General features: G+C 46.5%; 2 protein-coding genes and 1 long non-coding RNA gene across 5 annotated transcripts in view; all 3 read right to left on the bottom strand.

Annotated features, from left to right (window-relative positions):
• The window catches only part of LOC114084487 (cyclin-dependent kinase 12), a 61,914-nt gene extending 60,493 nt beyond the window's left edge, over positions 1-1,421 (bottom strand). Inside the window, 1 exon segment of the mRNA XM_071603845.1 lies at positions 1,408-1,421. Within this exon segment, the coding sequence (XP_071459946.1) occupies positions 1,408-1,421 (14 nt within the window).
• Positions 1,422-11,180: 9,759 nt separating this feature from the next.
• Positions 11,181-18,638, bottom strand: LOC139702453 (uncharacterized). The gene is made up of 2 exons (XR_011705083.1): positions 14,587-18,638; positions 11,181-13,024 (listed from the first exon to the last, which is right to left on the bottom strand). It is a non-coding gene; the product is annotated as an uncharacterized lncRNA (long non-coding RNA).
• Positions 18,639-19,708: 1,070 nt separating this feature from the next.
• The window catches only part of LOC114084485 (monocyte to macrophage differentiation factor-like), a 71,148-nt gene continuing 67,078 nt past the window's right edge, over positions 19,709-23,778 (bottom strand). For 2 of the 3 annotated variants that reach the window (XM_071603640.1, XM_071603641.1), the window contains exons 7-9: positions 21,764-21,954; positions 21,094-21,144; positions 19,709-20,031 (exon numbers count right to left, since the gene is read on the bottom strand). In XM_071603640.1, the coding sequence (XP_071459741.1) occupies positions 20,025-20,031; positions 21,094-21,144; positions 21,764-21,954 (249 nt within the window). In that variant the 3' untranslated portion in view covers positions 19,709-20,024. The remainder of the gene's footprint in view (positions 20,032-21,093; positions 21,145-21,763; positions 21,955-23,778) is intronic. The other variant, XM_071603642.1, reaches the window with a different exon arrangement.

The following is a 23,778-nucleotide window of genomic DNA, read 5'->3' as shown; positions in this document are numbered from 1 at the left end:
AGTAAACAAACCCCCAATGTTAAAAAAGTTAGGATTCATAAGTAGACAAATTAGAGAAAATTTTTTAGCAAAATAATCCATTAGAAATTTTTAAAAAGGCTGGGGCTAGGGATGTGGCTCAAGTGGTAGCATGCTCGCCTAGCATGCATGAAGCACTGGGTTTGATTCTCATTGTGTCCACCTAAAATTAAAAAATAAATATTAAAAAAAAAGAAGAAGAAGAAGTTTTAAAAAGGGCTGGGGATACAGCTCAGGTGGTAGAGTGATTGCCTTGCATGCACAAGGCCCTGGGTTCAATGCCCAGTACCACAAAAAAAAAAAAAAAAAAAAAAAAAAAAAGTTTTTAAAAAATATGATAGTTCCTGGGGCTGGGGATGTGGCTCAAGCGGTAGCGTGCTCGCCTGGCATGCGTGCCGCCCGGGTTTGATCCTCAGCACCACATACAAACAAAGATGTTGTGTCGGCCGATAACTAAAAAAAATAAGTATTAAAATTCTCAAAAAAATTCACTAAAAATTCACTAAAAAAAAATTAAAATATTTTTTACAAATTCTCTCTCTCTCTCTTTAAAAATATATATATATATATATATATATATATATATATATATATATATATATATATATATGATAGTTCCTGGTCCTTTTCATATAAAAAAGGATTTCCAATCAATTTTTTAGGAACTCATAATTAAGACAAGGCGGGGCTGGGATTCTGGCTTAGCAGTACAGTGCTCGCCTAGGACAGGCAGGACCCGGGTTCCTCAGTACCACATAAAAATAAAGGCATTGTGTTGTGTCCATCTACACCTAAAATATATATATATATTTTAAAAAAATTTTTTAAATAAAAAAATAATTAAGACAAGGTATTATATTTTTATTATATTATTGCATGTTCAATTAATTTTCTTCTTAAGGAAGAATGGGGAGTAAAATCTGGTAAATCTTTTTTTTTTTTTTTTAATGTATGTTTTTATGTGGTGTTGAGGATCGAACCCAGGGCCTCACACATGAGAGGCAAGCACTCTACCACTGAGCTACAACCTGAGCCTAAAATCTGGTAAATCTATGGGGCAAATTATTTCAAGTTGAAACACCAGTCTCATTAATTCTTTTTGTTCTTTACCAAAGCCTAATCTGTTCAAGCATCAATGTGAGACAAGCAAACAGGGATATGGAGATATCATATATCTGGCTCAATAGAAGAACACTTGCCTAGAATGCAGGAGAACCTGGGTTTAATCCACAGCACTGAAAAAAAAAGGGACTGGACAAACATAATTTGCCCATTAGTCTAAAACAAATTGCTCCCATTTCAGATCAGTATTTCCCTTTATCTGTGGGCACTGATAAAACTAACATGAATCAAAATGAACAGCATATATATGTAAGGGAAACAACTCACATGACAGCAGCCATGGTTTTCTTTTATCTATACTCCTTTTGGAAGTTCATTTCAAAAATTAGTTAAAATATAGAATTATTATTGGAAGAAATAGTACTAAAAAACATCAATGACAACATATATATGAACATAAAAAATATTGAAAGTAATTAAATCACTGGGCATGGTGGCACATGGCATTATCAGAGAGCTTTTTGCATAGCGCATTAGCTATCTGCAAAAATCTGCAGAAGGCTTGTCATTTCCTCTTTTTGTTAATTGCCAGTTTTGCAGGAAAACAAACACACTTGTGAAACATCTATTTAGAGGATGGAAAGAAAAGCACTTGCTATTGTAAAGGTTAAATTTAAGTTTTGCTTTTCTGTAAGTTTAAGTTCTGTTTTCCTGGAACCCGAAACTCATGTCAAAAACAGTTACTTATGTCAAAATGTACCCTGACCCAACACCCCCTGACAAAACGCATGATTATTCTATAATGGTTATTTTGTAACAATCCCACCCTCGCACCCTAACTGCCATATGAACTTCCCTGTTTAAACACTGCATAAAAACTCTGCTTAAACTGTGCTCAGGGCTCCAGCTTCTCTCAGGAGAGCTCTGAGCCCCAGCATGCTGGTCCAATAAACCCCTTTGCTTTTGCATGAGATAGTCTCTTGGTGGTCCTTTCCTCCGACATTTGCCCAACCCTAACACTATGTGAACCTCCTAGCTCCCCCACTCACCCCCCACACTGGATATAAAATTCAAAGAATTTCTCTACTCATGGTCCAGGGGAGAATTTTTAGGCAAGAGCTTCTATGGACCCTGCAATTAAGAAACCTGCTTCTCGAAAATTCCTCAGGTGTCCAGCCTCTTCTGTCCTATTTCACTGAGTACTCACGAAGGATCTGGCTACACCAAGCCCCACCCTCCGAACTTGCAGGCAGATAGATGTGACTAATGTTGCTTCCTGGTGGTGTCTCAGGCTGGGAACCCAAGATCCAAAAGGGTACCCACCGCAGCTCAGGGGGCCCAAGGGAACTAGGAGTGGACTTCCTGGGGGCTGATTTGAGCTGAACCTTCAAAGGTTTAAGTAGCACTTGGGTGTTTCCTGGAGCATTCAGTCCATCCTGACTCCAAGTGCTCCTCTTCCTGCCCTTCCTCAGCCTTCTTAAAATTCCAGTTAGCAGATGATTCTCCATCTTCTCTCTTTTCAACTCCAGGGCCCAGGGTTCCTAGGACCCCTGGAACCAGCTCCGAAGACCCTCTCTCCCCCCATGCACCGTAGAATTCAAGTGGACCTGGCTCAGGAGACAGTGGTCTATGGAACCTTGCTCAGAAAGACCCTCCAAAGAATCAGGCCCAACCAGATCTTGTGAGGCTGAAGAGAATGTGGAGCTTTGAACTAATGGGAAGGGAGCTGGGTTTAAATGGGTCTTTGTAGAACCCCATAGGTCTCTGGGGAGGCTCATAGCTGCTCAAGCACATGCAAATCCCTGCCCTGAGAGGAGGGTATTGCAGCCCTGCTTATTTCTGGCACTCAGGCAGTCACTTCCAGACATCCTGGGAAGATAAGAGCTCTGGCCAATTATTCAAGGCAGAGGGGAACAATGCATTTAAAAACTGAACCTCAGCCTTCTATAGTCATTTGAGGGGATTAGGGATCATTTTTTTTTTTTTTTTAGTGGTCAATGGACTTTTGTTTTTTTATTTATATGAGGTGCTGAGAATCGAACCCAGTACCTCGCACATGCGAGGCAAGTGCTCTACCACTGAGCTACACAGCCTCATAGGGATCAATTTTTAAATGCATTATCAAATAGCTAAGGTGTACAGAGAGCACAAAATAATAAATTAATCACTCATGTATCATGAGTAGTGTATAAATCATTCCTGTGAGCTATGTGAAACCCTGGAATTTGGTGCTGCTTCTTGGAACTCTTCTGGGTACCTTGCAAATGGGGCATGACTCATTCAATGAGTCATCAATGAAAGATGACTCCTGCTCCTAGGGGAAATTTCATGCTTGTCATAGAATTCTCTAGTTCTTTTAGCCATGAATTTAAATCCCAGGTGCCCAGAGATGGGTGTAACCTGATAAGTCCCAACCATGTAAGTTTTTCCCTTTTTTGTTATTCACACTGAAACCCTGTGATGTTCCTACCTATAAAATAAACATGCAGGATTTTGTTCCTTTGTTACATCCAGTTTCTACCAGAACTGGTCGCCCACCAGACCTCCCTATTTCATCTATTTTTGTGTCTTTTGTCCTATTACTTAATAATACTCTGGGGGCTAGGGCAGTGGTACAATGAATGCCTAGCACGTGTGAGACGCTGTGTTCCAACCTCAGCACCACATAAAAATAAATAAAATAAAGGTATTGTGCCCAACTACAACTAAAACAAACAAACAAAAAAAACTCTGAACTTTCATTTTCTCAGCCAGCCCACAGCCTGTGTTTGGAGGACTGTTTGGTGCTGTGTGGGTCAGCACCCAGGCATTCCCTATTCAGCTTAAACAAGAAAACCTTAGCAATACATTTGTGTCTACCCTGCTGGTCTCAGATCCTCATCCCCCACTGTCCTCCGCTCACTATAATCACTGCAGCGTTCCAAATTTGAACTTTCTGTTCTCATGCAGTTCTTTGTGCTTTTAGTATATGTGTACCTGTTCCTCATCGATACACAACTTTGTTTCACACATTTAAATATATTTAAATGGTAAATAGTACCGTATATGTAGTCAATAGAACTTGCTCCTGTTCCTTAACATTTTGCTAAGATTTATTTGTGTATGTAGATAATTTTTTGGCACTATTGTATGAGCTGGGTCCTTCCTGCTCATCATCCCCTTGGATTCCCAGAGTATCCAGGTCTCCCAGATTCTCTGCAAAAGAACAGTATCCAGCAGCTTCCAGGTCATCAGTGGGCCAATATAACATTTCTGTTTCCATCCTCAATCCCAATCTCCTGCACCCTTTTCCTGAAGTGGCATCCCTTTTCTCCACAGAAAAGTCTTAACTGGGCTTCTCCAGAAATCTTCACCATGGCTAATTTTAGGACTGTCAGCAAAAAGTCTCTGCAAAAGAGTTCAATGTAGATAAACTTCCTATTTTTGTGTTGCACTGTCTTAATTGGCCACTGGCTGGGAAGATATCAGCACTTCAGGTGCTAGACACCCTCTTACTAGTTTTTCACAAATGTATCCAGTATAGTAGTTTGTGGAAATGTGCAAACAAGGCCTCTGGCCTTGAGCTGGGCTTCACAGAGATGTCTACATTTTTAAGAGAAGTTACCAATTGGGCTCCATGGTAACAGCTGGCAGGGGAGGAAAGAAAGGGGAGAAGAAGCTCTCCCCTTCTCAGGTGTTGTCCTTGAAGGGTTAACTTGCCCAGAATGGTGAAAGAAAAAAGCTGCTTTATGTGAACTTCTGCAGACTGTGAACTTCTGAGCCCCTCCCCTTACATGCTGGGTATAAAATTCTGAAACTCCCTGAACTCGGGGTTCAGGGGATTGATTGATTACAGCAAAAGCTGTGCCCTCTGAACTTGGCTGTGTTATGCCAGATTCGTGGGACCCCAATAGACCTCCAGGAGCCGAATCTGATGCAATCACACAAGAGTCTTTATTGCAAGCTCGAGCCTGGACTCACAACCCAGGGAGTGAGTCCTGTTCCTTTGTTCAGTGAGATTTTATAGGTTTTGGGGGGATACTCTATGTGTCACAACATCACACAGCAAATCATTCCATACCGCGCGGGAAAATCAAACAACTCTTAGCGTTGATTAGCATATTCAATGGCGGGAACAAGTTGGGTAGGGATAATTGGTTAGTACAAGAGAGGGATTCGTTTGAACTGATTGGTTTAGGCCATGAGGGGTGTACGTGCTAAACTACATGGTTTTCCAACATGTTATCAACCACCATAAACTACTGGGGGGTCATCTGACATCCCAGGTATTTTCCCTGTCTCATGCTGATTGGAGGTTGCTAGGGGGGTTGCTATGGGTCCTCACCTAGCCTAACTGAGTCAGGGACACCTGGCGCCACAGATCTCTCCTGTTATTTACAGACAAACAACTCAGCAGGGTGGGTATGTGCCTAGGAGTGCTCTGTAGGTCTTTCCAAGGACAAGGGTCACGCCCCCTTCCTTGGACAGGCTTTGCTCTGAGGTAGAGGCTGGTTTCTCAAAAATGGAGTCACATTAGTTTCTCAGATGCAAAACTGTTTCCTGCTATGTTCTTTGCCTTGCCTCATCTGTCCCTACAACATTTTTGTTGATCCAGATGGGATGGAGGAGGTAAGGATGGCTATTCTGTCTCTCTTGTCTCTGGGGACCGGCTTCCCTCCCCCCCCCCCCCCCCGCAGTGGGGGACAGTGTTTCCCCTTAGAACACACAGTCAAATCTTGGCCTGAAGGAGAGGCCACTCACCACCCAGTGCCCTGGAGCTGCCACCCCGGAGCACAACAGAACCCACAGGCAGCAGGAACCAGAATTAGGGTTTTGGAGCACCACCCAGCTGAACAGGTAGGATCCGGGTCCATTTGGTTTTGTAGCCCACCTGACTTCCCCTTCGAGGCCTAAGGGGGTGGAAGAAAGGCTTGATCACCCTCTGTTGGGTCCCGAGTACCCTCCAAAGCGGTTGGAGCTGAAACGGACCCAGACCCGGGGAGTCGCCAGAGTAGTCTCTGTTCGGGGTCAGCGAGCAGAGGGGAAACCGTGAGGCCCTTTTCTGTTTGGTTTGGAATTGTTAGAATTTGGGCGGTATAGAAATTTTGTTCTGGCCATGTCTGTGTGAAAGTGTGTGAATGAGACGGACAAAGGGAAGGGTTCTGACTCAACCTGAGGGCCGAAGCGAGTGCAGAGTCCTGATCCGTGATTCCATGGCACCTCATACAGTCTATGGCGGAATTTCACCAACCAACGTCTAGGTGAAAGCTCCAGGTCGGGGGATGATACCGACCCCCAAGGCTAAGAGGGCCCTAAGTCCCCGTGAGGGGAGCGGCCAGAGTGGACTAAGTGGGAGATTTGTCCCAGTACCAGAGCCACAACCCAGATGAGAGCTCTCCAGATGCCTCTGCAAGGGACTAAAGGACCTGCCCATATCGACCAGAGGGAAACACCTGAGGGAGACAAGGCAGTTTTGTGTGCCAGCCTTTCTCCACCACTGAGCTCATAAGCTGGAAAAAATCATACTCCCTCCCCTACATGGAGAAACCCTGGGCCATGACTGATCTGATGCAGCCCATTATCCAGACCTAGGATGGGGTCCCAATGAAGAAGAAGGTCTAAAGATCAAGAGATATCAAGAAGCCTTTGTAGGAAACCTAAGAGAAGGGAAAAGAGAGCAAGATTTCCCTCCACATGCATATGAGCAAAGGTTCCCAGCAATGTTGTGTATGCTGACTGTTTCCCTCCCAGGTTGTAAATAAAACATGCCATTTCTCACTGTGTCCCTCCTGGTCCTTTGGAGGGAATAACAAACGGTAAAAAGGAAAGAGAAAACAAAATGAACTGTTTGTGCCCAAGAGTTAGAAGGAATCAGAGCCAGCCCTAAGCCCTAGCCTAAGCCGGAGCCCATCTGCAGACAAACAGAGCAGAGCTAAGCCTTCCGCTGCTCCAGTATCTCCCCTCTCACACCCTCAATAGCCCTGAACATATCTCTGGGCCCCACCTCTGTCTAAGGCCCCTCTGCCCTATGAAACTGGCAACAATGATCAAAAGAGATGTGCCCAACTGACTCAGAGCTAAGTGTCTGGGCCACCACGGCTGCTGTCCCTCTCCCTGCTCAGAGGTGCTTGGGAGAGGAGGGGTACCTACAAGCAGAGCAGCCTTGTGTGCAAGTTTATCAGCGAGGAGATGCAGAGGCTCAAGCAACAGGTGATCAATGCAGCCTTTATGAGAAAAACTCAGAGTGACATTGGCCAAAAATTACAAAAACTAGAGGGCTTTACTGAGAAGTGTGCCAGAGAGCTGATTAAGGTGGCCACCACAGTTATCACCAATGAAGACTCAGAGGCTCAAAGACGGACGGACCAAAAAGATAAAAAGGAGGATGGATCTCTTTACAGCTGCCCTCACCACAAAACCAGAGGTCACTCAAAGCGGGGGTCTTACTAGAACAAAGCCAATGGTCCAAATGTTTATAAGGGGGAAAAACATGGCCAGACAAAAAGGGAAGCCTCCAGTGCCCTGCTGGGCAAGCACCCACTGCCACGCTCAAAAGCTGAGCCCTGAACAGAGAAGGAGCAAATGTTTCCCCCAGCCTTTGGCCCCAGCCCCTCCTTTTAGTTCTCCCCACCTGCTTGGAAGGTGATGACTGATGAAAATGGCAGGGGTCCGATAGACACACAGCTGCATCTGATGCATGGGACCCAGGGCCTCAGGAGGGCTCAGCTGCTGCAAGCCCAAGAATATACTGGGGATAAGTTCACGTTAACAGGCAACAGTGGGCCATAGGGTGCGCACTCCAAAAGGACATGCCACCCCAGCTCCAAGCCACATGCTGTGAGCCACCAGCAGGAAGGGCCACAGAGCCCCATGCACCCAGGCATAGTGAACAAAAACACAAGAGGGGCAGCTACTATGTACAATTAGAGCAGGCCCCTACCTGGTAGGAGGAGGAAGCCAAGCAGACAAAAAGCAACACTTAGGTGGGCCCAATACGGCTGCCACACCAGGACCCGCACGGGACCTGCCCTCCAACCTCAGCAGACAGCCCACAGTGAGATTTACATAGGTGCCTTTTATACAAATGATGTCCCAGGTCATTCAATCTCTGCTAAGGTTTACATTAGATTTAAGAGTTGGAGAATTTCAGAAGCCAAGATCCTGCACCAGAAGATAACAAAAAAATCCTGCATCTAAAAGCGCCAGAGGCTCTGCGTATGCTTCCCTTCCCTAAATGACAGTTCCTCCTAGGTGCTTGAGTACACCATCTTTGGGACAGCCCTGGTCTCTGAATTATCAAGAAAAAGTCACTTAACTTGGTTACCATCTGACTCAGCAATAGAACAGACAACAGCAACTGGTGGTTCTCAGGGGTAAATACACATTCCAAATGTGTTTGGAGAGAATCAACATGGCCACCTAGGAACCAGCACGTTCTCCACCCACCAGGTGTCTCTTGCCTAGGGTGTGAGTTCAGAAGGGCCAATTGCTGTTTTATCAAGAATATTCAGCGAATTTAATCTTCATGGAGTCTGAGAGGATTTTAAACAACAGATGGTCACAAATACAATCCAGACGCGAGAAAATTCGAGTCCCTTGGTGAGGGGAACCCTACCTGGCAAAATTGAATGCTGCAGAGTTCTGGCAGTGCAGAGAAGCAGAGTTTCAGATCCTGTGGAGATCTGCCACCCGCGCCTACACAAGGCACCAGACCGGGGACTGAAGTTGGGACTTAGTAAAGAAACAGTCCGGGTCCATCCTTCTCACTGGACACCCCACACGGAAATGGGCGGTCACCATCTTGGAGAATCAACTTCATCAGCTTTGGGGGGATTGCACAGCAGTGAGTTTGGCGACAGTTCAGGTGTGTGACCCCCAGCACTCCCCTCCACCCAGCTGGGATAACTCAAAAACTTTCTCGCCAGCTCTCCGTGGGCGTGAATATCAGAGCCCAGTGAACCTGAAAAGGTGCCTGATCTCCAATTCCCCTTCCCTCCAGCGGTGATAACCAAAACCTTTCTTGCCAGCTCTCGATGGGTGTGGCTATCAGAGGGAATAAGTCAGAACAGGTTGCCAGTTTCCAACTCCTTCTCTCCACAGCCATGATGACTGGGTGACTAACAAAGAGAGCGCCCAGGTGTTCAAGAGTGCAGGGCGGCCAGGGCACTGCATGCCCAGAGTGAAACTAGAGCTGTGGAGAGGAGCCCCAGTAAGTGGGGCCTGGCGTGCAGAAATGAGGGGGCTAGAGACCAGGAGCAACCCAAAGAGACTGGGATTGGAGAGACATCCAGCAGGGGAGGGAGAGCCACCCCACACAGATTGCTTCCTATATCCTGAGGGCACCTACTGGAAGAGAAGAAAACAGAACTCTTAAGAGTGCATTTTTTTTTCTTTTCTCTTCCCTTTTTCTTTTTTCTTTTCTTTGTACTTTTCTCCCTCCTTCTCTTCCCCTCCCAACCTCCCAAGCATTACTACTTCTACTACATATAATTTACTAAATGCAAATAGGTGAATGTTTCTAGGCTTTTTATAGTCCTCCTAAGTACCTACCCCCAAATACTCCTGTCTACTCTCCTGTTAATATCCCCCTTCATTAGAGCTCTCCTCCAAAGTAGCTAAGGTATACTAACCCCCATATCCTCACATCTTTCCCCCTAAAGATAAAGTCCTACGACCAAATGTGAGTGTTCTTTCCCTATTCATAAAGCTTCTGCTGCTATCACCACTCATGGATTCATAGGATGCCTCAGTCATTGCCATAAAACTTTAGCTCCAAACAAGAAACTCATCTTACTGCAATGGTACACCAAGATGCAAGTCATTAGGGTTGACAAGGGACTCCAGGAGAGTGGGGAGTTGAAGCTCCAAACCTCAGTGCTTGTGTTTCAAAGAAAGAAAAGTTAAAGGCAGACCCAAAAAGCCATGCAGGAGAGCTTCATTATAAGTAAAAGTAGAGTAAGGCTCAAACACAGAGCACTCCTGAGTGGGTCTTCTCCCAGCCGAGAACAACAAATGGAACAATGCTGTCTCCAAATGGATTGGTGTTTTAGGGGTGCCCTGAGAGCTGGGGTCCACCTTCAGCACTATTTGACAATCAGGGTTCAACTCCTTCATGTCAGGTGGTAGAGTTTTGGGCCCTAGTTGGTCCTTTCCAGAACTGTCATGGTGTCCACCTAGGGAGGGGAGTGTTATTTACGAGTCAATCCTATGTTAATGTGAGAATTGGGATACCTGTGGCCATCAATTCTAGCTTTACAATGACCTCAACTGACCCTGTCAAGAGTTAGGAATAGCCCCCATTAAACCTTTGATGTATTTCTTATTTGGCTCCTTTTGTTCTCTTTATTTGTATACTTGTTGTTTTCCTGCATTATCTGAGTACCTACTTGCCTTAAAATTAATTTAAAGAAAACCTTAAAAGTAACTTAAGGAAAACCCATGACCTTGCCCTGATATTGGCTTGCATTTCACTTCTCACTACTCACTGCTACCTAACATCTCCCACTCTTTGAAACTGCAGGCTGCATGGCAGATGAACAGCAGTCCCCCTGCCTTCCACAGGGACCATACAGGAAAGCAGGTAGAGAGAGGGTGGGGGCAGTCTCATAGACAGCTTTGGCAGGGTGCCCCACTCCTCACGCTGTAGTCCAACCAGACTTAGTTAAACTTCATAAATTTCATCACAGATCTTCAACAGCCCCATGGCACATTGGGCAAATATTCTCACAGATGAGAGATTAAAGCAGAGCACAGCAGTCAAGGTGCCCCAGTGTAAGCAAGTAAGGGGGCAGGAATGCAGGTCCCACCCCCTAGGTCAGGGCTCCTATCTACTGGGTGTCAAAGAACCAGGCACACATGGGCACTTCCCTGGTCAGGCACCACGCTGTGGCTTCACCAGACCGAGGTTCTAATGGAGTTGATGTCTGCTGCAAAGCTTTAATTCAACATGTAAACTTTTAAAAACAGGAAAGCATGAATTCTAATCACCAAAATATCCCCTTTACTAACAATGTTACTGTACAAAATTCTGATGTCTTTTTCAGATTTAAAAAAAATGTAATCACATCATTAAATATTATTACAGCATAATATTAGAAACAACCCCAAATGCAAACATGACATTCAATTTCTCACAAAACATGTTTATTCAGATGTATCATTTCTATACTTTACAGGGTATATCATAGCAATACAATATATGTATACAAGTTTCATCATGCAACACTGAATCTCCCCCCAGGAGGTCACTATAGTGTAATCTCCCTTTAGTTTTTTGTGATTAATATCTTTGGATAGAATTCATACTGTGGCAGAGTCAGAGAGACTGTCTCTGAGTGTCCTTCAAGAATGGGGACATTCTAGCATTTCAAGCTGGTATTGATGCAGGACAGAGGAGGATGGAAATGTGGAAGAACAAGGTTTATTTAAGCTGGTGTAATCCAGAGGGGCTAATGCCAAAAAATCCCTGGACCCCAGGTATGGAAGGTCTCTGTGATTTCTACTCAGTGAATGGTTACACAACACAATGGTTAACATAATAGCTATTTTTATTCCATGTTCTTAGATTGGACAGAGGTTTCACAAGATTTTACTAAGAAAAGAGAAAGAGTAACTTTTGTACATCAACAAGCTTGATTGCAGACATAACTTTTTTTTTAAGTTGTAGATGGGCACAATACCTTATTTTTATGTGGTGTAAGAATCAAACCCAGTGCCTCACACCTGCTAGGTAAGTGTTCTACCACTGAGCCACAACCCCAGCCCTGCAGACCTAAGTTTTACAAGAAAGACAAACCTGACCTTTACAATAAAGAGGAGCTAAACCACAATGAGCTCTCTAGAAATCCTGTTGACTTTAAAAAAAAAAAAATCTTGTTTACTAGGAGAAAGGCTTATATGTTACAATTAAGGTGGGGATCTTTTGGACACTACATCATTTGGAGTATTTGTGGTACATCGTTACCCCCTCTGATGCTCATTATTTAACCCTTTAAATAAAAAAAATCATTATCGTCTAGGCTTAACATTTTATATAATGCCATAATCTTAATTTCTCTCTCTGTTACTCCCTCCCCACCCCAATAGCTGCTTCTGTAGTTGACCCAATGTTTCATTGTAAAAGGGAGACAAACATGAAAGCAATAAACAATAGCATAATCCATACTATGTCAATTAAACTTTTCAATCCACCAAGAATAGAAAAACCATCCTCCAAAGAGTGAGCTTGGTTCCCAAGCCTTAATGCCCTTTCAGGTTTGAACTAGTACATGTGCTAGTTGGCTTTTTTTTTTTTTTTTTTCAATTTAATTAAAAAGTTTAAATTTTATACAAGAAAAATGTATATATTTTTATGACCATTAAAGTATCCAGACTTCCTTTTAAGCCTTAGTCCTTTATGAATTTTTTTCAATTAGTTATATATAACAGCAGAATGCATTTTGACTATTAAACACAAATGGAGGCAACTTTTCATTTCTTGGTTAGAAACAGTGCACAGTCACCCCATTCCTGCAATCATACATGTACATAGATTAATACAATCCACCTCATTCCACCATCCTTTCCACTCCCATATCCCCTCCCCTCCCACACTCCCCTCTGCCCAATCCAAAGTCCCTCCCATCTTCCCTTGCCCCGCCACCCATTATGGGTTAGCTATGTGTTTGGTGGTTGTCAGTCCTGTAGTAAAGACCAAGGAGAGGACTGTGTATATGACAGAAGTAAGGGGTGGCAATGCACCACAGTATGAGAGCCCTCTTACAGGATGAAACAGTCCATTTGTCCTGTTGCTTAGTTTATTTTCCTCCTTGCATTGATCAGCCAGCCCTCATGTGGCTGAAGCAGGGCTGCTGTTTCCTCAAGCTTTGGTGTGTGCAGGCTAGCCAGCTTCCAGGGTGACCAGAGCAGGGCTAGTGTCCTTCTGATCCTCAAGCTTCTCTGGTGATTCCTTCTTCCTGATGGTCAGCTGAAGGGGAGCAAAAGAATGTATATGAGATTCTATTACAGACAGTCTAAAAACAAACCAAAAAGAACAAAATATTACATAATACATCATGTATATGTGTACGAGTATATATATGTGTATGTGTGTGTGTGTGTGTGTGTGTGTATACACACACACACACACATACATTTGGTGATGCTGTAAAGAGGAGTAAAAAAGTTGTGGACACTGCTCCCTGTGTGTGCGGCAGAGGTGGGGGATATCCTGGAAAGTTTGAACTACATAGATTTATCTCAATGTAACTTTAAACAAATTTGAAAACAGCTTTTAATTCCATGAGCCTGACCCAACATTTCATGCTTTGGTTTATGACCTTCCATATATTATTATTTCCTCTAAAAACATGATGTAAATTTCAACTCCCTACCTCACAGGTCAGTTGTCATCCAAAGGTGCACTTCTAGGTGTGTCACCTTTAGTCTGAGAATATATTTCTGCATGGAAATATTGCTGAATGCCTACCTAGCTCCCAAGGTGAGGTAGTGCAGAACAACTTGATTTGCCCATGGCTTATTGTCGGGAGCTGCCTTGGATGCAGACGCCTTTAAGCCCTGATGCACCGGGTTCTGAACAATTACTGCATCCAGTCTGGCAGGGCAGTGCCAGGTTGCAGTAATGTGGCATCACCCCAGCTCAGATAACAAGGCATGGCTCCAGGTGTAGGCATCACCCACTGGGGTTGAGTTACACTCATCTGTTCCCTTGTATTCTGACCCCTTTGCCCTTTTTTGGATAAAATGTTCTATGGAAACTCCCCTTGTGTGTCTCCTATGTAAAAATAAAGAATTCCAGTGGCTCTATGTCTTTCCATGGGCGCTTACGTTTACAGAGCCACCCCCGGATTATTGAAAAGGTACTTCTGTGTGGTTGTGTGCCTTCTTTGTCATTTTCTTAAGTTATTGGAATAGTCAGATTTATGAACCACGCATTAGGTCTCCAGCTATGACAGATGGTGATAGCTTATCATCCTCACCATCTTTGTTTTACCAGATGCAAAACCAAGGTTGTACCTAGTTCTGGACCCTGGACAAGGTCACCCAGTTAAAAGGGATGTGAATTCAGCTCTACCAACTCTGATGCCTTTACCTCTCCCCACACTACCCTTTGCAAGACAAAACTAGGTAACATATTTTTCCTTTCTTGATAATCTCATGGAAGAAGCCAATGTCAGACTAAGTTTGGTAGTTCTAGGAGGGTATTTTCCCAAGAGGGGGCTTTTCCCCAAGTCCAGGTGGGTGGAGTCTGTCCAGTCTGGCTCATACCACTGCCCAGAGCCCAAGAGCCCAGATGGCTTTCTCTGGAAACCAGAGTCCCCTTCAGAGAGGAGTGTGAGGGTGAGTTAGGAAGCTGCTTCCAGGCTGGACTCCCAGAGCAGCCAGAGATCCCTCTCCAGCTTGCCCCACAGGGTCAAGGTCCAGAGGAGGCCAGTAGCTCCACCTCTGCCCCCTCACCAGCAGGCTGGACCCACCTAGCCCTGCCCACTGCCTGCTGTGAGGACTGCAACCTTTGTTTAAAGTACTCACTTATTTTCCTTGGATGAGTTCCCTGAGTCAGCACAACTCCTGCTCAAGGGCCCAGAAGGACTGGTGGGTGGTCCTGGGGGAGAAAAGGCAGGCAGCAAGCGGTGGGCACTGATGAGGCGACTGGGATGGAGACTGCCCAACTTCCCAGCTTCTGTGGTCTTGGGCAGCACAGCAGCATCTTTGGGATGGAATCACTGAAGAGGCCTCATGGAGTGGTAGCATCTGGTGGCAGCAGCAGCAGCAACATGTAGCTGCTTCAGGCGTAGGGCATCAGGCGAGGGAGGTCCGGAGTTGAGAGTTGGCATGGGGGTGGCAACAGCTGAGGTGTTGGCATCCAGCTGCAGTTTGGGAGATCCCTTGCTGCATACTCACAGTGGCGGTGGCAGCAGAAGAGTCCAGAAGCTGCTGTGGTGACAACAGAGGGATGTTGCCATGATCATTTCTGTCCTGCAGTGCCACAGGAGTCTGACTGCAGTGGGTGAAGTGGGCATCCAGTGCTGCGTATCGCTGTCTTGCGTCCATGATGGAGTCTGGTGGTGGCAGCAGCAACATGCAGCTTCATCCGGGAGCCGGCATGGGGCACTGGAGTCAGACATCATGGCGGGGGGTGAAGGGCATTGACGTTGGGCCCTTGGTGGGCAGCATCATAGTCCAGCTGGGGTTTGGGAGTTTGGTTGCTGCACGGTGGCGGCAGCACCAGTAGAGTCTGGAAACGGGGCTGAGGACACAGAGGCGTCCAGTGGTGGGCATCTTCATCCTGCTGGGGTAACAGGAATCCTGCTGCAGTGGCATCTGGCGACCATGTGGGGAGTCCGGTGGCTACAGTGAAGAGCTCCAGGCTGGTGGCGGCAGCGAGGGCGCAGGGCAGTGAGCCTCAGAGTGGAAGGGCGACGAGAGGCTGGAATGGCCTCTGCAGTGGCTGTTCCAGGCCCTGGGTCTTGGTCCTGGCTGAGCGGCCTGTTCAGGAAGCAGCACGAAGGGGGTGGCAATACCCAGGCAGCTGCTGAGGACCTTAGGCTGCCCACACCTGCCTCGCCTGGCACTGGCCATGAGCCCGCCAGGTGGCTGCTCGCCCCATCCCCGATGTGGCCTCTGCAGGGGAACTAGGCCATCTGCCAGGTGGGGCAGCCTTGGGAGAGGACCCCCACCTTCCTAAGAGACATCCCACCTGGGCTGTGGGGGGAGAGAGCAGAGGAACTAGGACCTCTTCATCCTCAAAGTGCATTTCTGATTGGAAGCATTTCCTCTCAGAACTGGAACAGGACAAGGATGCCCTCTCTCACCTTCTACTCTACATAGTCCCTGATACTCTAGCCAGAGTTTAAACTATACTGCTGTTTAAACTCCACTACAGCTTAGACTACACGACAGAGCTGTAGATGAAAGAAATTAAAGGGATAGGAATAGGGGAAGAAGAACTCAAACTATCCCTATTTGCTGATGACATGATTCTACACATAGAGGATCCAAAAAAACTCCACCAGAAAACTTCTAATATTAACAAATTCAGCAATGTCACAGGATATGAAATCAATATTCATAAATCAAATGCATTTCTATCTATTAGTGATGAACCCTCTCAAAGAGAAATTAGGAAAACTATCCCATTCACAATAGCCTCAAAAATGAAATATTTGGGTATAAATTTAACAAAAGAGATGAAAGACCTATACAATGAAAACTAAAGAAAGAAATTGAAAAGACTTTCAAAGATGGCGGGCCAGAGGGAAGCAGCATCTGTGTTGCTCTGTGACCCAGATCTCTCCTAGTAGGAATTCTGCATCTCTTGAGAGTGTTAGAGGCCCCTGTACAGCTTCTCTCTACAGAAATGACCAGCGCTGTGACCTCGCGCAGGACTCAGGGCCTCAGTGTCCGAGCAGGACCCAAAGCCAAAGTTGCAGTTCACTTAAGACTTGGCCAGCGCCTTAGCAGAACCACCTACCAACACATCTGCAGACCGCCGAGACTCGCTCCACTCCCACGCAGGTCACTCAGCTGCTACCTCCCCACAGCACAAGGCCATCGGTTCCCCTGACATCACCAGACACCCGGCTCTGGAAGCACACCGACTACATCTTGGAAAGCATCCCTTGCCATTTTGAGGTGGGCGTGGCTATCGGATCCCTCCCCTTTTGAGCAGGTACCTGATTCCAATTCCTCCCTCATGGAATTAATATTGTCAAAATGGCCACACTATCAAAAACCTTATACAGATTTAATGTGATTCCAATTAAAATCCCAATAACATGCCTCATAGAAATAGAAAAAGTAATCATGAAATTCATTTGGAAAAATAGACACAGAGAAATCCTCATTGACAAAGCAATCCTTAGCAAAAAGAGTGAAGTAGGAGACATCACAATATCAAACCTTAAACTACTACAGATCTGTAGTAACAAAAACGGCATGCTATTGGCACCAAAATACACATGTAGACCAATGGTACAAAATAGAAGATACAGAGAAAAACCCACATAAATGTAGTTATCTCATTCTTGACAAAGGTGCCGAAAACATACATTAGCTAAAGGATAGCCTCTTCAACAATGGTGCTGGGGAAACTGTAAATCCATATGTAGCAGACTGAAATTAAACCACGATCTCTCACCTTGCACAAACACTCAAAGTAGATCAAGGACCTAGGAATTAGACCAGAGACCCTGTACTTAAGAAATAAAATCAAGAATTAATAATGGGATGGATTCAAACTTAAAAGCTTCTTCTCAGCAAAGGAAACAATAATATGAAGAGAGAGCTCACAGAGTGGGAGAACATCTTTACTACACGCACATTAGATAAAACAGTAATTTCCAGGATATATAAAAAACTCAAAAACGTCAACATCCAAAGAATAAATACCCCAATCAATAAATGGGCTAAGGAAATGGGCAGACACTTCACAGAAGAAGATACACAGTCGATCAACAAATATATGAAAATATGTTCAGCTTCACCAGAAATTAGAGAAATGCAAATCAAAACTACTCTAAGACCATCTTACTCCAGCCAGAATGGCAGTTAACAAGAATACAAGCAACAATAAATGTTGGTGAGGATGTGGGGGGGAAAGGTATACTCATACATTGCTAGTGGCATTGCAAATTGGTGCAACCGCTCTGGAAAGCAGTATGGAGCTTCCTCAAAAAACATGGAATGGAACCTCCATTTGACCCAGAAATTCCACTCCTCAATCTATACCCAAAAGACTTAAAATCAGCATACTAGAGTGATGCAGCCACATCAATGTTTATAGCAGCTCAAGTCACAGTAGGTAAACTGTGGAACCAACCTAGAAGTCCTTCAAGAGCTAAATCGATAAAGAAAATGTGGTATATGTGCACAATGGAATCAGCTTTAAAAGATAATACAATTATGACACTTGCAGGTAAGTGGATGGAGTTGGAGAATATTATGTAAATGAAAAAAGCTAATCCTCAAAAACAACAGGCTGAATGTTCTCCCTGATAAGTGGATGCTGATCCATAATGAGGGGGGCAAGGGAAGAATGGAGGAACTTGGGGCAAAGGGGAAGGATAGGAGGGACAGGCATGGGGTAGGAAAGAGGGTGGAATGAGAGGGATATCATTACCCTAGGTACATGCAGGACTGCACATATGGTGCAACTCTACATTGTGTTCTACCAGAGAAATGAAAAGCTGTGCGCCATTTCTGTACAAAGAACCAAAGTGAATTCTGCTGTTATGTACAACTAATTAGAGCTAATTAATTTTTTTAAAGTACATTTCTGTGTCTAAGGGTGGCAGAAGACCAAGACCAAGGACAGCACGTCTTGGGGTTCCCTCTGCCATCTATGCCCTCCACCCTTGTCCAGCCCCAGGGATGCGCTTTGAGGGGGAGGACTTGTAGCCCCACCCCCCACTGCCTCTGCTCTCAGTGGCCACAGCCCAGGAGAGATGTCGCTGGGGAGGGTGGGTGTCCTCTCCAAAGGCTGCCCGGGCTGGCAGCGGGCCTACTCCCCCCGCAGAGGCCGCAACCCAGGGAGGGACAGGGCGAATCCGGGGTGGGGCGAGCTGCCACCCTGGGGGGCTCAGGGCCGGTGCCAGGCGCCGCCTGCGTGGGCAGCATAAGGTCCTCAGAGGCTGTGTGGGTACCGCCGCCTGCCGTGTCCTGCTTCCTGAGCAGGCAGGCCCTGCCAGGAGCAAGACAAGTGGCCTGGGGCAGCCACAGCACAGGGCACCCCATCCTCTGGTCGCCCTCTGACTCTGAGGCCCGCTGCCCTACGCTGTCGCTGTCGCCACAGCCAGCGCTCCACACTGTGGCCACTGGAGTCCCGACCTGGCCACCAGAAATGCTGCCAACACCTCCACTGCACTGGAAGCAGACTCCCACCACCGCCAATGGATGAGGATGCTCCTATTTGGACGCCTATTTCCATGCAGCCACCGATTCAACTGGACTCCCCAAAGGGCCTTAGGGCGCCTAGGCTCCCTGATGAACGCCCTGCCCGCAGAGGGATGCCGCTGGTTGCTGGGAACCTCCAATGTGGAACATTGAGGGTGGCTGCTGTTCACTTCCACACTGCAACTGGACTCCTCCACAGGTGGCGCCTACACCTCCAGGCTTGGGGAGGGTGTGGGCACCCCATTTTATCTGTGCCACCTGTTCATCCTGCCAGGGGATTAATTCACTAATTGGCTTTAGGCTCTCATAACAGGATCATTTCCCCTCTAAACCTTCTTGCATTGTCTCACCCATGAGCTTTTGGGGGACACCGAGAAACTCAACCATATCGTGTCTTCATCAGATAGCTTAGCCAGATCTTCTTCATGACTTGCTGTAGCTTCTACATCAGCACTTGCTGCTTCACCCTGCACTTGTCTTATATGGAGATGGGCCTCTTGCCTCCAACATCATGAACCAAATTCTGCCACCTTCAGACTTCTTCTGGAGCTTTCTCCCTTCTCTTGGCATCAGAAAAATCTAATGTTTTGGCCTTATCTGGATGCGGTTTTGGCTTAAGGGAATGTGGCTTGTTTCATCTGTTCTCCAGACTATGAAAACTTTATCCCTATCAGCTGTTTTGCTTTCTTATCATTCACCTATGCCCTGGAGCAGCACTTTAATTTTCCTTATCAACATTTCCCTTGCATTCTCATTGGGACTAACTATTCAAGAGGCACAGCTTTTTTTTTTTTCTTTTCTTTCTTTCTTTCTTTTTTAAATAGTTTTAGATCAACAGCATGCCTTTCTTTGTTTAGTTGTTTTTTTTTTTTTGTAGTGCTAAGGATTGAACTCAGTGCCTCATACATTCTAGGCAAGCACTCTGCCACTGAGCTACAGCCCAGCCCAAGGCACAGCTTTCTATTTGGAATGCAAAACTTGGAACTCTTCCTTCTATTCCAACTGTTCAGTCCATTACAGAGTAATTAACTGGTCTAACTTCAATATTGTTTCTTAGGGAATGAGAAGAAGGTGAGTCATGATCTGTGGAGCAATAAGAAGACACATATTAAGTTTGCTGTCTTATATGAACAGGGTTTGTCGTGTCACATGACATCTAACCTAGTTAACGTCACAGAACACAGTAGGGGATAAAATGCCCTGAAATCCTCACCACCCTTTAGGCAGTCATCTCGGCTCCATGCACAGGGGCCCCACAGGACCCCTGTGCTCTAAGGGGGCTCTCCATCTTCAGCTACTCAGTGCTGGGGGTGGCACAGCCTGGTGAATGGATTGAGCACTATTGTGTCAACATAAATGTTTGTTACTAAAATACTTACAATGCCATCCCAGACATTTAAAAAAAACCACCATCACAAAAAATAAAATAGACAGTTTTAGTGGGAGGAGGCGGATAGCTGTGGTGGGGCATCTGGCACAATGCGCAGGTGCTCACACGTGGGAGGTGCCCTCATGGACTTTAGAACTAGGGCAGCGAGAAAACATTCTAGGAGAAGTGGAGGCTTCTGGTCTAATCGTTTCTTGACCCCCTGCCTCTGGCATTTGTGTGTGTGTGCATTTTATGTAGCTGCCAGGGAAGATGGCTGACTTTGAAAGAATGGGATGGCAGCTTGGGTCACCACCTGTACCAACTGGAAGATAATGATGTAAAGGGCCTCTCCTTCAGCTGGAACCTCCCAAGGCCCCCTGCATGGGGAGCTTCCCAGAGAGTGTCCAAGCAGGTCACATGCAGCAGAGCAAAGGGGGCAAAACTGTGAGGCACATGTGTGGGTAGGATTCTCCCCTCACTTTCTGTCCAGTCTCTATACAAAAAAGCATGGGCAATCCAGGCTGGGATTGGCTGTGCTGGAAAGGGATCCTCACAGGGCCCGGCTCTGAGGCTCCAGCCACGCCTCTCTTCCTTGGGTACCCAGAATCCCACCACAGCTTGCTTTGTTCCTTCTACAGAGTAAGCCCCAGACCTCTGTCCTCTGCTGGGAAACAACAGGGTAGACCCTGAGGTCTGCCCAGCCATCCTCTACAACAGCCCCCCAAGTGACCACTCTGGAGACAGCAGCCCTCCCTCTTGGCCCAAAGACCACTCACTTCTTGTCTTGAAGGTACTCCTCCTCAACATATGGCTGGAGGCGTCCATACCTAGAGAATACCAGGAGGCTGTGACCTCTAATATCCTGTGTCCCTCATCTGTCGAGATGCCTGGTGGACTTGACTAACTTACTGACAATAACGGGAGCTCAGGAGGGCTGGGAGAGTTTGTTTGCACGGATTCCTAAATGATAGGCCAAGTGCCTGCCAAAGGTAGGTGCTTCATATATATTTGAGCCATGAATGAACCCACCCACCTGCTGCCTGGCTACCTCAGGGCCAGGACCCTCTCAGTTGACCCCAGGGGTCCCTGTTCTGTCTACAGGCAGGTTGGAACCCTCCCAGATGCAACCCACAGACTCCTTCCCAAATGTGGAAACTGCTTTTCCTGAGGCCTCAGAAGAGTGAGGTCTGAGGCAGAGAACTTCCTCTCAGGGAGGGGACAGGCCCCCAGGGAAAGGCCAGAGCCATCGCCAGCCTGTGTCCCAGGACCACTCTGAGGCAAACACTCCTAGGGCTCATCCTACTTGGATTTCTAAACACCCAGGCAGAGTTCTCCTCTGAAAAACCCTACTTTCCTCAGAGCTGACGGAGGTTCAGAGTGATGCCCGGCATTCCCAACACCAGGCCAGGAGATGGCCATGGGCCAGGGCTTGGAGGTCATACACACCTTTTACCCAGCAGCTCCAGAGCCTTCTGGGTACTGGCCAAATCTTGGTACAAATACAAAACCCCATGGACATAGGGGGTGTTCCCCTGCTGCAGGGCAGGCACCAGGCCGTCCTCGAGCTCCCAGAGAAGTACTGTGAGGGTTTCCACAAGACAGGACACATCCACTGATGAGCCTTGGTCATCTTCTCCCTAGGATGGGCAATCAAAGAGGGACATTTCAACAGGAAAACGGTAGCCATTTGCAAAAGGAATCACTGCCATACGTCAGGGGAAATCAAAATATTTTCCCTCCATATTCTCAGGAGACATCACACACACACACACACACACACACACACACACACACACACACACACACAAACCTGGTGAGATCTGGCACTTTTGAAAGGGGAATCTGAATGTGGGTTAAACTATGGACACCTGTGGTGCCCTGTCCTGTCTCACTTCTGGTCTCCTTGGGAAAAATTGCCAGAGTCGTTGGGACACAGCGCTGACCCAGCACCTCCACACTCAGGAAAAGCCCTGAGGCTTAAGCACCCACAGATCTGTAGACAACAAGAACTCATGGCTCTGGGCTTGCTGTCTCAACACCAGTGAGCAGACTGGGACTGTGAGTTCCATGGCCAAGGAAGTGAGGTCACTGTCTCAGGAAGTCCTTTGCTGAGTCCCTTTCTTACACAAGATGGTTCCAATGGCCCACTGGGCTGCAGTCTTCCCATGACATAGGCACAGGTGGACCCAGTTACACCAACACACCCTGGATCAGGCCCTCAGACAGGCCCGGGTGTAGCCAGCTCCCTTGGTTTGGGGAGGCAGAGCTTGGTTGAGACCCTTCCCCTTCTTGTGGGTATGTGTGTGGCCCTGAGGAAGTCATTGTGCCTTGCAGGGCCTCCATAGCTTCTCAACATGTTCCCAGGGGTCATTCTAGCATCTGCTTTAGAGGTTGTCATCAGGGACATGTGCCCACACATACATGGACTCCCTGAGAAACCCTAATCCAGGAGTCATGCGTCTCTAATGCACAAATATACAGATAACATGACATAGCAAGTTAAGGGACAAAGGATGACATCCAACTTTACCATGACCTGAGTCCCACAGTGACAGAGGGAAAGTCAGCTCCTCTCTTGGCCATGGTCCCCACTCTGCACCACTGGAGGGTTATTTTCAGAGATAGCCTCCCCTTTGCCATAGAATTCTAATTTCTGTGCAAAATCAAATTGCCCCAATGTCTCTTCCGATCGTATGATGGGGTACACTACAGGGGATTTCAAACACCACAGCATCCTGTGCCCAAAGCCTGTAGCTCCCTCCTCTCTCAGTGGATCCACATCAGCATCTGGTTTCTAAGAAACAGAAATCAACAAGCCTCATGGGGTATCACTTCCAAGTTTGAGTCACGGGAAGTCTAACTTAGTCTGGCTCCACAGGCCCACAGCAGAGGGCACTGCTGAAATTCCAGAGGTTTGTGGGGAAAGTTGGTGGGGCAGCAGGCAGAGACCTGAGGACCCCATGAAATGGCAAGGAGCTGGCATTTCTGTGCCTCTGTTTCTACACGCCTCCCATAGGTGAAAATGCTAGGGCTAAAAAATTCACTGATGCACAAAACATATAAGAAGCAAGGATGGTGTGGAATGGCCAAGAATTTCTTCCATAGCATGGCCACGACCACGGAAACGGACTTCTCTATCTCCATGTCTTTAGGGAAAGGCAAAGCCACTTCCTTTTGTTTTGTGTGCAGTTTAAAGCAACAGTTTCCTCCTATTCTTCCAACTAAACTTTGGAGGCAAGATCCCAGTAGTATGAACAAAGAAGCATCTCAGAGGCAATAGTACTCAATAGCTGAGGCTACTGGAGCAGAGAGAAAGACAGACAATTCAGCTTTGAGGTCTGGAAAGGGAATAGGAGACCAGTCCCTGCAGGGGACACTCACAAACCTAATGCATGTTCACTGAGTGCCCTGTGCTCACTGTTGAATGGAACATGAGGAGCTGATGTCTTTCCATCTCCTAA

This window comes from Marmota flaviventris, chromosome 17 (genome assembly GCF_047511675.1).
Source record: "Marmota flaviventris isolate mMarFla1 chromosome 17, mMarFla1.hap1, whole genome shotgun sequence".
In the NCBI taxonomy this organism is placed as follows: Eukaryota; Metazoa; Chordata; class Mammalia; order Rodentia; family Sciuridae; genus Marmota; species Marmota flaviventris.
Note: the sequence above shows the minus strand (reverse complement) of the source record. Positions and strands in the feature narration are given on the sequence as shown.